This window comes from Erpetoichthys calabaricus, chromosome 8 (genome assembly GCF_900747795.2).
Source record: "Erpetoichthys calabaricus chromosome 8, fErpCal1.3, whole genome shotgun sequence".
NCBI lineage: Eukaryota > Metazoa > Chordata > Cladistia > Polypteriformes > Polypteridae > Erpetoichthys > Erpetoichthys calabaricus.
Genome location: NC_041401.2, coordinates 22,587,137 through 22,600,404, shown reverse-complemented (window position 1 = coordinate 22,600,404; position 13,268 = coordinate 22,587,137). Strand labels below are relative to the sequence as shown.

The 13,268-nt window shown below is 41.4% G+C and overlaps 1 protein-coding gene across 1 annotated transcript in view; it reads right to left on the bottom strand.

Annotated features, from left to right (window-relative positions):
• Nucleotides 1-13,268, bottom strand: part of lrp2a (low density lipoprotein receptor-related protein 2a) — a 357,969-nt gene that overhangs the window by 165,564 nt on the left and 179,137 nt on the right. The window contains 3 exon segments of the mRNA XM_051930710.1: nucleotides 815-1,028; nucleotides 5,597-5,774; nucleotides 9,623-9,732. Coding sequence (XP_051786670.1) covers nucleotides 815-1,028; nucleotides 5,597-5,774; nucleotides 9,623-9,732 — 502 coding nt within the window.

Sequence of the window (13,268 nt, the reverse complement as noted above, 5' to 3'; positions counted from 1 at the left end):
TATTGCATGGTTACTTTTTAAAAAAATATTTTGTGTGTATTATTGTATAGGACATTGCGGTTGTAAGCAGAAGTGCAATTTATACGAATAAATTGAATTGAATTAATGCCAAATTAAAACATGACACCGGGAAAAACCCCAGTGAACGCTGAATCAGATTAAGTAGATTTGACAGTGTTGTGTTGTAAAATTAAATTTTAAATTAAGGGTGGGCACCGCACAGGAGCAGTCGTTATGGCATCTCGGCTCCAAGGACCTGCATTTAATTCTCAACGCGGTCTCATGGTGTTTGCTTGCTCTTCTCGGCTCTGTGTGTGTTTTCTCAAAGCACTCCACTTAGCTGGTAACTCTAGATTGGCCTCCATGGGGGTGACATTGTTAATGACTGTTATATAATCATTATTTCTTTATGCTAATCATTGAAACACTCTCTTTTACTCTGTGTTTAATGTAAATTATGTGTTTATGTGTGTAGCAGTTGTACGATTTATTAATTTAGTGTTAGTTCATCATAATCACAATCATGTATACGCACTATGCACTTGTGTGCTTCAGTGAGAAGCACTACACAAATATATATTAAGCTGCATTGTTTGAGGAAGTTCCTGTTGAAAGTTTAAGGCCTAATTTCTATTTGCAGGAGGACAATGTTTTCCATCTATCAGCTGAAGTGTGATTTATAAGCATTTTTGACGTTACATGAACATCATAGTATTTAGCATAATTTTTGGAAAATATGGAGGCATGAAAAGTGACATTTCAAAAAAGTGTCCCAGCAAGATGGAATGTTGGAATGGGTGTCAAAATTACTCACCATCTCTATAATGAACTTTTAGGACCCTGAGACCTGCCACGTTGTCCCTCATCACCACTCGATTAGCACCCGTGGCCTTGTCCACTCGCTCAATGACTTCATAGTCCCGGTCGGAGAAGTAAAGGAATGTGTCATACAAAGCAATTCCCCAAGGATGGGAAAGGCCATTCACAATAGTTATGCGATTTGTTCCATCTGGATCTCCCCTTTCAATCTAAAAGGAAGGGAAAAAACAAAATGAGTTAAAATGTATTGATTCTTCTTTGATAGGATGATTAAAAGAACATAAGACCCCTCACAAAGTAGAGGAGACCATTCAGCTCATTAGGTTTGTTTGGTTAGCTAACAGCTAAGTTGTCCCAAGATCTCTTCCAGATACTTTGTCACAGTTTAACTTTGTCATGAGAGTGTCTCAAAGGAACCCCCCACCCATCTATAATATGTCTAATTTGACCGCCACCTGTTTTTCTAGTAGTCAGATATAAAGACGTGCAATATACCAGCACTAGAAAAGTACCAACCAAACTCTCATTTTTAAATTTTAAATCCCAGCATTTGGGGATTTTTGGTACTGGAAGTAAATTCCCAATCCCACCCCCACCCTTCCCTCAACACTTGCTATTCCAGTTGTGGGGCTGTTAGGGCGTAATCAGATCTTGATGGGGCATAAAACTCCATTGCTTCAATGAGATCGAAACTTCATGGAGGAAACATTACTTTGACGTGGTCTGGACATCTTGGTGACAAACCAACCCCTCCACATTGGCTCAGCGAGATGTGGACTTAAATGAATATCAAGAGGGAAACAGTGCGCGGTTGATGACACAACATACCAGGGAGGTGGCCATTTGTGCAAAGCACCATGGAGGCTGGAGTAAAATAAAGGGCTTTGGGGTTATCTGTTATTTCCTTTGGAACTGTTTTGGTACCGGCAGTGAAGTTTGAAAGTTGGTATTGATACCAAAGTCAAAATTTTAGCCCTGATCAAACACTAGTCAGATATCAGACTGTGCTATCTTTCACTGACATCAATCAAGACCAAACTATAATAATAATAATAATACATTTTATTTATATAGCATCTTTCCCATGCTCAAGGCACTTCACAGAGTTTAAGATAGAATGGCAGGGTATACAGTATATAGCATTGTACAAACCAGATAAATAAATAAAGAAGATTTAGACAGTGAATTCAGAGAAAAAGCCTAACAGACAACATAATTGATGGACTCGCACACACACACATACAGGTTACATGAGCATCTTGACATAAAGGTAAACTGAGAGAATAATAATAATAATAATAACATTTATTTGTATAGCACATTTTCATACAAAAAAGTAGCTCAAAGTGCTTTACATAATGAAGAACAGTAAATAAAAAAAAATATATAACAACATAAGAAATTAAAATAAGACAATATTAACTAATATTCTTAATTCTTAATATTAATATTAAGAAGGGTAATAAAGTCAAGTAGAGCTTAAAGCCTTCCTGAACAGATGAGTTTTGAGTTGTATTTTAAAAGAATTCATGGAGTCTGCTGACCTGATTAATTTCGGTAGGTCATTCCAGAGTCTGGGCGCTATACAGTTGAAAGCCCTGTCACCCATGGAGTGTAGATTAGTGAGGGGCACAACAAGATTACCAGAATCAGAGGACCTTAGTGGGCGGGCAGGCACATAGTGATGGAGAAGGTCACTGATGTAGTGATGTCAAACTAGGATTGACTGCACTTGGGCTCTGATCTGATGTCAAACCCAGACCATCGATTTGTCCTGGGATTTATGTTTTTTATTCACACTTTTGTTGAGAATTTAGATTAAGGATCTGTGTGCTTTATTATTGGTTTTAGTACTATTGACTATAAAAAGCAGATGCTTGACATCTTTTTTAAGTAGATTAGACAGGCACTATTATTTTACAGGCCTTTGCTTTTGTTTTTAATGTGGCCTGCATGCTTTTCACTTGCCTTGTTTTCTATGAACAATATATATATTGTATATATATATATATTATAATATGATGCTGTGTTTTCTGAGAGAAGTGAGTAAGCCAAGCCTTTGTTTCAAGACATGGCGGCTCTGCTGGGCATTCTGACTGACAAAGGACTAAACAAGTTTCCAAAAGCCTTCAAGGCCCTTAATCTTAAAGAAAACCAAGCAAGCTCACACGCTAGTGCATAAACATTTTACACATATAAACATTGCATTTAAATTTATATAGTGAGACTTATGAATATCTTAATTAATCAAGTTAAAGCAAAATGTATTATATCAGCTGGCTTTGAGCGATATAAGAATTCAAGGGTTAATTAGCAAAGGCTTGTCTGCTAATGGCCGCCTGCCTGCTTCCAGTTCCAGCAGCTTAGCTTTATCATTGAAGACACGTGCTGCACTTATCAGCACAGCTGCCTATGATTTTAGACTTGTGGGATGCTGGTGTAACAAGTAATTAATGATTGAGCAGTTCAGTTTCTCATGTGTGGGTCATCCTGGTTCCAACTTAATGATAAGGAATGATTAATTAAAAGGCCACCAATTTTTATTAAATTTTATATCCAGATTAGGAATGTGAGAATGTGAGGAATGTAAAACATGATCCAGGCCAGGCGGCAAGTATAGGGTGGTCCAGATTTAACTATGCAACTTTTAAGGTAATGCAATGCAAAAATTGCATAGTTAGATGTGGACCACCCTGTACGATCTTCAAGTCCTAATGACTGCTATGAAAAGACTGATGATTATTAGGGGAAAGAAGTTTACAAGGCAAGGTAATTGTTATGAAAAAAAGGTACAGCACAAGGTCAATATTATGAAGATAACATGTAAAGTGGATAACAAAAAAAATGTACGAAGCGGAGATGTTTTGTGATTAGAACTGAAATAAAATCGAGCCGCGCCCAATCCGCCAGGCTCATTTTCTGAGGCGACTGTGTGTGCTCTGCATTGGGTTCCTAAGCTCTGCAATAAACTCCAATCCTGACTGCCTATCTGAAGACTCTGCTCATTTTTTATGAAGAAGTTTTCTCCACAACACGTCCCTGTAGCATTTTTGGGCCAATGGGTTGTCGAAAAGTAGAAGCCAACACAACTTCCTATAGTGGCCTCTGGCACCTCGACCAGTCCCATCCAGGTAACACCTTTCTTCTTAATTCTTCCAATAGCCAACATTCTCACCTCTTGGGTTTACACCATCAGACCATTCTTACTTCAAATCCTCCTCGATATGACAATCCAAGCAGCACGACATGTCTTATAATAGAAAAATTGCTAGACAAAGTATCTTTTCTGTTTTTCTAGTACATGCTTTTACCACTATTGCACTATGTGTCTGATCAACGAATGCAGGAAACACACAGTATATAATCATTCATAGTCCATGTGGTAAAGCGTACGGTGTGGTCTGTGGTGATGAACAGTTTTTAAATAAATAGATATGGAGCATTTGGACTCTGTGTGGATGCAAGTGCACGTGAAGGTGTGCAAGAGCACCCCCAGAATGTCGATAGGTGAAATGGCTGTACTTCCATTCACATGCAGAAGTGCATGGCAGCCAGTTTCCTCATTAGCACACCTTGGTTCCATGATCATAGCATCTGTGCCTGAAAGTAGTGTAAACAGAGCCTGGACAGAAAATAAGGGAAGAAGAGAAGAAAAGAAAAGAATGTTAAAGTGAAAATGAAAGTAAAATAGAAGGAGAAGGAAACAATTGTGGCAGAGCCAGTGCTGATAAGGAACGCAGGTAGTTGGTCAAGAAACTGACCCCAAAGGTAGCACAGCACCATAACTCAAATGTTCTCCACTGAGCATTTATGGAGGAGTAGGGATGATCGTGGTAGCTCCTAGGGATTCCACAAATGCTTAGGGAAGGCATAGAGAAGACGAAGTCTAGGTCGACTTGATGTGGCACCTGCTGAATACTTGGGTTGGTGGCAGGAACCCGTGCCAGTGTCCAAAGGTTGACTGTGCCTGTCAGCGGTCGTTTTTGCTTGCTGAGAAGACATGGATGTGAAAAACAGCAAAGATGCAGTTTTAAAAGGAAGCACCGTGTCTCATGGTTCATTTTTTAAAGGGATGGATTTCTGCCTGGGATTTGTAACCTTGTTTTTAGGGATCTGTTTATTTTTTGTGATTTTTAACCTCCACATAAACACCTCTTTTTTATTGGAATTATTTATTTATTTTAAAGCGAATGCACCCCACTTTTTTAGAGCACTGTGTGAAAACAAAAGCATTGTGCACTTTCACCTACTCTTGCTTGTTTGTGCGCTCATTGCCCAGCTCATCTCGATATGCGACAATCGATGGCCCAGAGTTCAAAGTATTATGGCAGCTGCCCACCACCTGGCCCTTCACAGTCCATCATAGTCCATTCCCATATCAGCTTTCCCACAACTCTTTATGTGTAGAAGTGCTTCCTGGCTTTGGCCTTTGACCTTACTTTCCACTGGTGTCCCAATTTATTACATGAACTTTGATGGATCCATTTTACCAATGCCCCTGTTAGAATTGTGAAGACCTGGATTAGATGCCTGCAGAGACATCTCCATTAAAAGCAAAAGAGGTTTCTAAAAAGCAGAGAAGAAACCTTGTGGTGCACAGACAAATCACCTTCACACGAGTGTTCAAGCTTTTAAATTTGATATCCACTGGAAAAATATGTTAGTAGGTCGTGTGTACCATACAAAACAATTAAACAACATGGATAAAAATATTTTTAGATAATTTTGAGTGCTTTTTAAGATGAAGCCATCAGAAAAATAATTTTTCATGACTTACCACTCCACTGGCAGTGACAGACCAGTACAGCTTGTTTTCCCTGATATCGATGGTGATAAATTCAACGTGATCCAAGTTGGTAGTAAAAAGGATTTGAGCATTAGAGCCATCCATGTCGGCAGCTGCCACCTTAGCTGGAACTCCACTCTCTGTGCCGTCGTCCGTCCAGTACATTCTCCTAAAAAACATTTTAGATGTAATGATATGAATGGCACATAGCTTAGTATATCACGGGTCACACACGTGCGCATGAGAGGCAGCTAAAGGGGCTGAGTGAGAGTAATTCCATGCCAGACCAAGAGGTGGCGGAGTGCACTGACTCTTTATCTTGTTTCTCTGCAGACCAGTTACAGGAAATTCCGCCTGGCCCCAATGACATCAATTCCAGTTCCGGCCTCAACAACATCACTTCCGGCTCCCAGCCCCATTGATGACGTCACGTCCGGCCTCAATGACGCCATTTCCAGTTCTGGGCCCACTGATGATGTCACTTCCGGTTCCGGCCCTATGAATGATGTCACTTCCTCCGCTTTTCCTTCTTTGTGCCAGCAAATCAGTTCTGTTTTGGACTCGAGCCTGCACACATATGTACTCTGTACACAACTCTTTTGCAGCCAGGAGAAATTATACGGATGGCTGCCCCAAACCTTTTTGCATCTCACTAGTCTCATCTTTGACGCACGCTAAATATGGCAAATGTTGTCTGGTGTGGAGGATTGCCGGCTTTCCAGTCCGGCCCTCACCCCCAGGCCGCTAGGAGGAGCCCTCCGGACAGCATATTGGTGCCCCGAGTTCCAGCAGGGCCTCATGGACTCTGTAGTTTTTATACACAGCCCTGCTGGATACCTTGGGGGCCGCCAGGAGTCGCTGCGAAGGGCCTCATGGACTCTTTTCTGCCCTATAACCCGGGAGTGCATCCCAGTCACGTGACTGGAAGAAGCGATGTGCTCCCGGGATGAAGAAAAGGACTTTGCCCTGACCCGGAAGGAAAACGGACTTGTGGGTTTGGCTTAGAGCCACTTCCGGGTCAGGGGCTTTAAAAGGACTCTGGGTGAGCCCAGACATTTGAACTGAGCTGGGAGGTAGGTTGGCGACGTGTCTGGGAGAGGAGGAGTATTGTTAGTAGAGAGTATTGTGTTTAATGAGTGTGGAGTGGAGGGTGCTTTGTGCACAGTGTAGTATTATAATAAAATATTATTATACTTTCACCTGGTCATCAGAGTGGTACCTGAGGGTTTGAGAGGTGGACAACACGCTTATCTGCTACACTGGTCAACATTCAGTTATAGTACATTTACTATTAAGTTTGAGATTGGAAAAATTGTCTTATTTTGCCTTATTTCTTTATACATTCTGATAAAGGATATTTTAGATGGGAGAGAATATCACATCATTCATCTAGGTAGTTTAAAGCTATTTTTCTCCTAAGGGTCTTAATTAGAACTTTTAAAACAATTGTGACACGAACAGGCCATTGAGCACAACAGACTTGCCAAGCCTATTGAGCCATCTTCTCCTATGGTTCTTTATGTGAAGAAAATCTTTGTAGCATTTCGGCACAATTTGCCCTTACCAGGTTTCTGACTGTGTTCCTGTGATCTTGATAAAAAAATCGTTTTAACCACAGCTGGGATCCACTGTACTAATTCCCTTCATAATATTAACACTTCAATCCCATCAACTCATTCCATCCATTATCCAACCCGCTATATCCTATCTACAGGGTCACGGGGGTCTGCTGGAGCAAGTCCCAGCCAACACAGAGCGCAATGCAGGAAACAAACCCCGGGCATGGCGCCAGCCCACTGCAGGGCGCGCACACACACACCCACACACTAGGGATAATTTGGAATCTCCAATCCACCTAACCTGCATGTCTTTGGACTGTGGGAGGAAACCCACGCAGACACGGGGAGAACATGCAAACTCCACATAGGAAGGACCCTGGAAGCAAACCCGGGTCTCCTAATTGCGAGACAGCAGTGCTACCCACTGTGCCACCACCCTCCCATCAACTCCTAATCTCTACTTGCTTAAACCGATAAAGTTCAGCTCCTTCATTCTTCCCCCATAGCTCAAATCACTCCATGTTGGAACCAGCCTAGTCGCTCTCATCTGGACTTTCTCTAGTGCTGTTTTGTCTTTTTTGTAATATGGAGACCAACACTGAACAGAGTACTTGAGTTGAGACCAACTATTACATAATAGAACTTAAGCATTGACTCCCTTGACTTGTACTCCACGTATCAGGGCGCTATATAACCTAACATCCTATTAGCCTTCTTTATGGCTTTTGTACAATCTTTGGAGGTACATAGAGAAGAGGCCATTATGACCTCCACATATTTCTCATAAGGCGTTTCATGTTTCAGATCTCCCATTGGATATTCAAATCGAATGAGTTGACTTCCTTTGTGTAACACTTTAAATTTATTTAAATTCATCTCCCATAAATATGGTCACATCTGTATTCTGTAAAAATTTCACTTGATCCTGCATTGTCTGCTTTTTCCACCTGCCTTATGATAAAGTTCCTCTCCCCAGATCCTTAAGCCAGTTCTGCAAAAATCTACACACAATGTCCTGAATTCCCACCATCTTTTAGTTTGATCGCTAGCTTGTCATGTAGGTCTTTATTGAGTTCTTTCCACATAATATCATATGCTTCTCTCTTATGCTTTTGTTGCTTCCTACTAACCATCAAGTATATGTGAAATGTGACTTTCCCATGGGCGGCACGGTGGCGCAGTTAGGAGACAAGGGTTCACTTCCCACGTCCTCCCTGCGTGGAGTTTGCATGTTCTCCCCGTGTCTGCGTGGGTTTCCTCTGGGCGCTCCGGTTTCCTCCCATAGTCCAAAGACATGCAGGTTAGGTGCATTGGTGATCCTAAATTGGCCCTAGTGTGTGGTGGGTGTGTTTGTGTGTGTCCTGCGGTGGGTTGGCACCCTACCTAGGATTGGTTCCTGCCTTATGCCCTGTGTTGGCTGGGATTGGCTCCCGTGACCCTGTGTTTGGATTCAGCGGGTTGGAAAACGGATGGATGGACTTTCCCTTTCTAAACCCATGCTGATTGTTCATCAAAACTCTTGTTCTTGCCAGGAGGTGCTCAATCTTTGGCTTAAGAATTACAGCCATTAATTTGCCCCTGATGCCTGTTATGCTTAATGGCCTCTGATAACTTGGAACACTCTTTCTTTACAATCAGATAATATCTAGCTACCAGTCCTGCAGGATGATTTTTAAAAAAATGTGCACCATGGCTTTATAAAATATCTGTTTTCACAAACTTCCTTGACCACTTGAGGACAAATGTTAATTGGTCCTGGTGAATGGTTTTATTATAGCCTTTCCTGCCTTATACGAAAAGCTGTCAGAGTGGCACTCCAGCACCTCAAAATGCTGCAATGGAATTAGACCACATGTGGGCAAAGTCAGTCCTGGAGGGCCGCAGTGGCTGCAGGTTTTTGTTCTAACCCGGTTGCTTAATTAGAAAACAATCCTTGCCAATAATTTCATTTCATTGCTTGTTAGTGCTTTAACTCTGCCATGTCAGGTCATTCTCATATCTTAGATTTTTTTTCCTTTCTAAGGATGTCAACCTTAAACAGACGAATAATTCTCGGTCCTTTGCTTTTTTCTCTTCACTTTCCTTCCATGTATTTATTTAAACCAAATAGTGCATAATAAATACACACAGGTGTACATGGAAATAAGCTAAACAGAGAACTGCAATTTTCTTTTGTCATTGCTAATAAGGAGCAATTAAAAACCGAGAATACAGTGTTTAACAATAAGCAATAATGAGTGAGACAACTAAAATGAAGCAGAAAAGTGTTAATTGAGAAATAAGTGCTTCTTATTAGGCAACTGGGTTGGAACAAAAACCTGCAGCCACTGCAGCCCTCTAAGACCGACGCTGCCCACCCTTGAATTAGAGAAATCATAAAATGTAAATTAGGATTTACTGCACTGCAGGTCATTTCCAGGTCATCAGTACCCAACGATTCATAATCAAATCCACTTACCCACGGGCTGGATCAACAGCGATGCCCAGGGGTTTCCCTGCACTGGTGGGCTGTCCATTGTTGGTTATGACTGTTTTTTTATACTTTACATCCCCAGTGAGTTTGAGCACCTGTGTTAAACAAGCAAAATCAGAATGAGAAGAACTCTTTTATTCATGACAAATGTATCTAAGCTCTTTTTTTTATAACTCCATGCCCAGAATACAGATTTCTCATGTGTAACTGCAAATACCCTCATGCAGAGATGGATGTCCTTATGATGCCATTTCTACAATGGCACCTGAATAATTTCGTTCCAAGAAAGCTCTGGTGCAATTAATAAACTGTAACTCTCTGCACGATTGTGAGAATCAAGTTAATGTTTTATTTTGATATGACCAATTCTCAATTTGCATTGTATTCTTTCAATTTTATCCTTATTATTACTGATGCCGTTTTGGGACTTCTTCATATGGCCACTGCCATACTGTTTTTAGTAACCACTGAAAGATGCACTGGTGGTGCCAACACATAACTTCTTAGTTCATTTCAAATTTTTTCAGTCTTATGGCAATATGCGGGGTGTCTGTCTTGAATCCCCAAACACTTTTTATACCTTCCTTTGTGTTCTTTTCACACAAAACACCAAAGTATGTTTCTTTAGCAGCAGCAAGTGGCAAAAAATTAAGAAAGTGTCTGAAAGTGAATGAAAACCTGCAGTTACTGGGGCCCTCCAGGGACTGAGCTGGAGACCCCCTCTTCTAATGCCCTTATTTTAATATGGTTATATTTCAGTGGGCCACAGGGGTTAGCACTACTGCCTAATACAGCGGTGTCGAACTCCGGGCCTGGACGGCCACAGTGGCTACAGGTTTTCATTCTAACCCTTTTCCTAATCAGTGACCCGTTTTCACTGCTAATTAATTCCTTTTCCCTTCATTTCAATAGTCCTGTTTTTAAGGATTCAGTCCTCTGAATTGATTTGTTTCTTTATTAAATGGCAGCCAAACAGAAATGAGATGTGAAACGAGCCAACAGATGACCAGCTAAACTGGGATTTCAAACTCCAAACAATTTCACTCCAAACAGTCTCTTAATGAGAAGCTGATTCTTGCTGTTAATTACGCCCATTATTTAATTCAATGGCTTGTTGCTGCTCTCATTCTGCCCCAGTAGACATTTCCAAATTTGTTGATTTTTCTGTTTTTTCTAAGAAAACCGTCAACATGTTTTGGTGATCTGAGAGATCAACCTTACTGAGAAGTTCACCTTTCTTTATTTTCATATATTGAGTGATGGGTACAGGTGAGGGCGGCACGGTGGTGCAGTGAGTAGCGCTGCTGCCTCGCAGTTGGGAGATCTGGGGACCTGGGTTCGCTTCCCGGGTCCTCCCTGCGCGGAGTTTGCATGTTCTCCCCGTGTCTGCGTGGGTTTCCTCCAGGCGCTCCGGTTTCCTCCCACAGTCCAAAGACATGCTGGTTAGGTGGATTGGCGATTCTAAATTGGCCCTAGTGTGTGCTTGGTGTGTGGGTGTGTTTGTGTGCGTCCTGCGGTGGGTTGGCACCCTGCCCAGGATTGGTTCCTGCCTTGTGCCCTGTGTTGGCTGAGATTGGCTCCAGCAGACCCCCGTGACCCTGTGTTCGGATTCAGCGGGTTAGGAAATGGATGGATGGATGGTACAGGTGAGCTGGTCATATGGTGGCTTGTTTGTCTCATTATTGTTTGGCTACTAATTAAGAAAAAAGAGACAACTAAGGGGCCTGAGTAAAGTTAATTAAAACTAAAGCAAAAGAAGTTAATTAGCAGTAAAAATGGCTCACTAATGAAGAAGATGGTTAGAATGAAAACATGCAGCCACTGCTGCCCTTGAGGACCGGAGTTCGACACCTGTGGCCTAATGGATTCAATGTCTGGGTACAAATAATACTGAGCTTTGTTGAATTTGTGTATATTTTGCATGCTCTCCCTGTGTTCATTTCTCGTACTTTGCCATAGACAGACAGATAGATAGAAACAGCACTATATAATAGATAGATAGAAATGAAAGGTGCTATACGATAGATAGATAGATAGATAGATAGATAGATAGATAGATAGATAGATAGATAGATAGATAGATAGATAGATAGATAGATAGATAGATAGATAGATAGATAGATAGATAGATAGATAGATAGATAGATAGATAGATAGATAGATAGATAGATAGATAGATAGATAGATAGTGTCACACATGTGCATCTGTGGACCACTCTCTGGGCTCATCTGAGGTATATGCTACCACCCTCAGGTCAACAGGGGACACTGGCGCTAACCTTGTCCTTTTGTTACCTCTGCAGCACAGAGAAAACACCCAGTGAGAACAACTGCCCCTGCCCCTTCTGGTCCCCCACCTATAAATTACATAACTGAAGGAAAGAGATGGTCACTTTCGAATTGAACGCCTTGTAGGACAGAAAGGGCTCTGTTCCAAACTTAAACCAAAATTTAGTATTGGCAGGCATAGAGGCCAATTTTCATTATTTTTTTCTTTTGTTTGGTACTGGCATTACATGGGAGTGACCAGGCTGCTGCTCCAACATTTTTCCGTGGTACCTTGCAGTTCCTTACTCAACCACAATAGATAGATCTTTATTTGTGCCAGGGGAGAAATTTGGCTATTTACAGAAGGTCTTTCAATAAATAAAAATTCATTATGGTCTGAACACACACTAGAATGACTATAAAGCAAGAAAACTAAAAAGAACAAAAACTCCTGACTTGGCAGTCCCAGTGAGGCATTATACAGGCGTATTGCTGTTGGTATAAAGGAGCCCCCAGCAGAGTTTCTTGACCCACTTCTGCTGAATAATTCATTGGGTGAAAGTCCTCAGTGTTCGTGTGTCAGAGAGAGGATGTGCAGCATTGTTCATAATGGAATTCTTTTAATTCTCTCCTCCTCTACTAACTTCAGAGGGTCCAGAGTGTGTCCCATAACTGAGCCTGTCCTTTTAATTAGCTTACTGACTCAGTGGGCCTCTCTTTAAGTGATGTTACCAGCCCAACACACCATACTGGCCATCACAGAGTTGTAGAAGATGTGAAGGGTGTCACTTCCCACATTAAAGGAACACAGTCTTGTAAGATCAAAAGATTCTGCTCTGCCCTTTCTTATACAGTTCCTCTGTGTTCCGAGACCAGTCCAGCCTGTCATTGATGGACCCCCAAATACTTGTAGCTGTGCACCACCTCCTTATATAATAAAATTAGCACAAACTTGTCCGTTTGTAAAGCTGTTTCAAACTACAAAAGCCCACCATGGACTATCGATTGAAAGAAAATTAAATGGAAGCAGCCCAAAACTTCACATATTTTTATACAATACAATTTATTTTTGTATAGCCCAAAATCACACAAGAAATGCTGCAATGGACTTTAATAGGCCCTGCCTTTTGACAGCCCACCAGCCTTGACTTTTTAAGAAGACAAGGCAAAACTCCCCCAAAAAAAACCCTAGTAGGGAAAAAAATGGAAAAAACCTCAAGAAAGGCAGTTCAAAAAGAGACCCCTGTCCAGGTAGGATGGGCGTACAGTGGGTGTCAAAAAGAAGGGGGTCAGTACAATACAATACACAGACCAGAACACAAGCAATCCTCAATACGGTATAATAGTGCAATAGAAACATTAC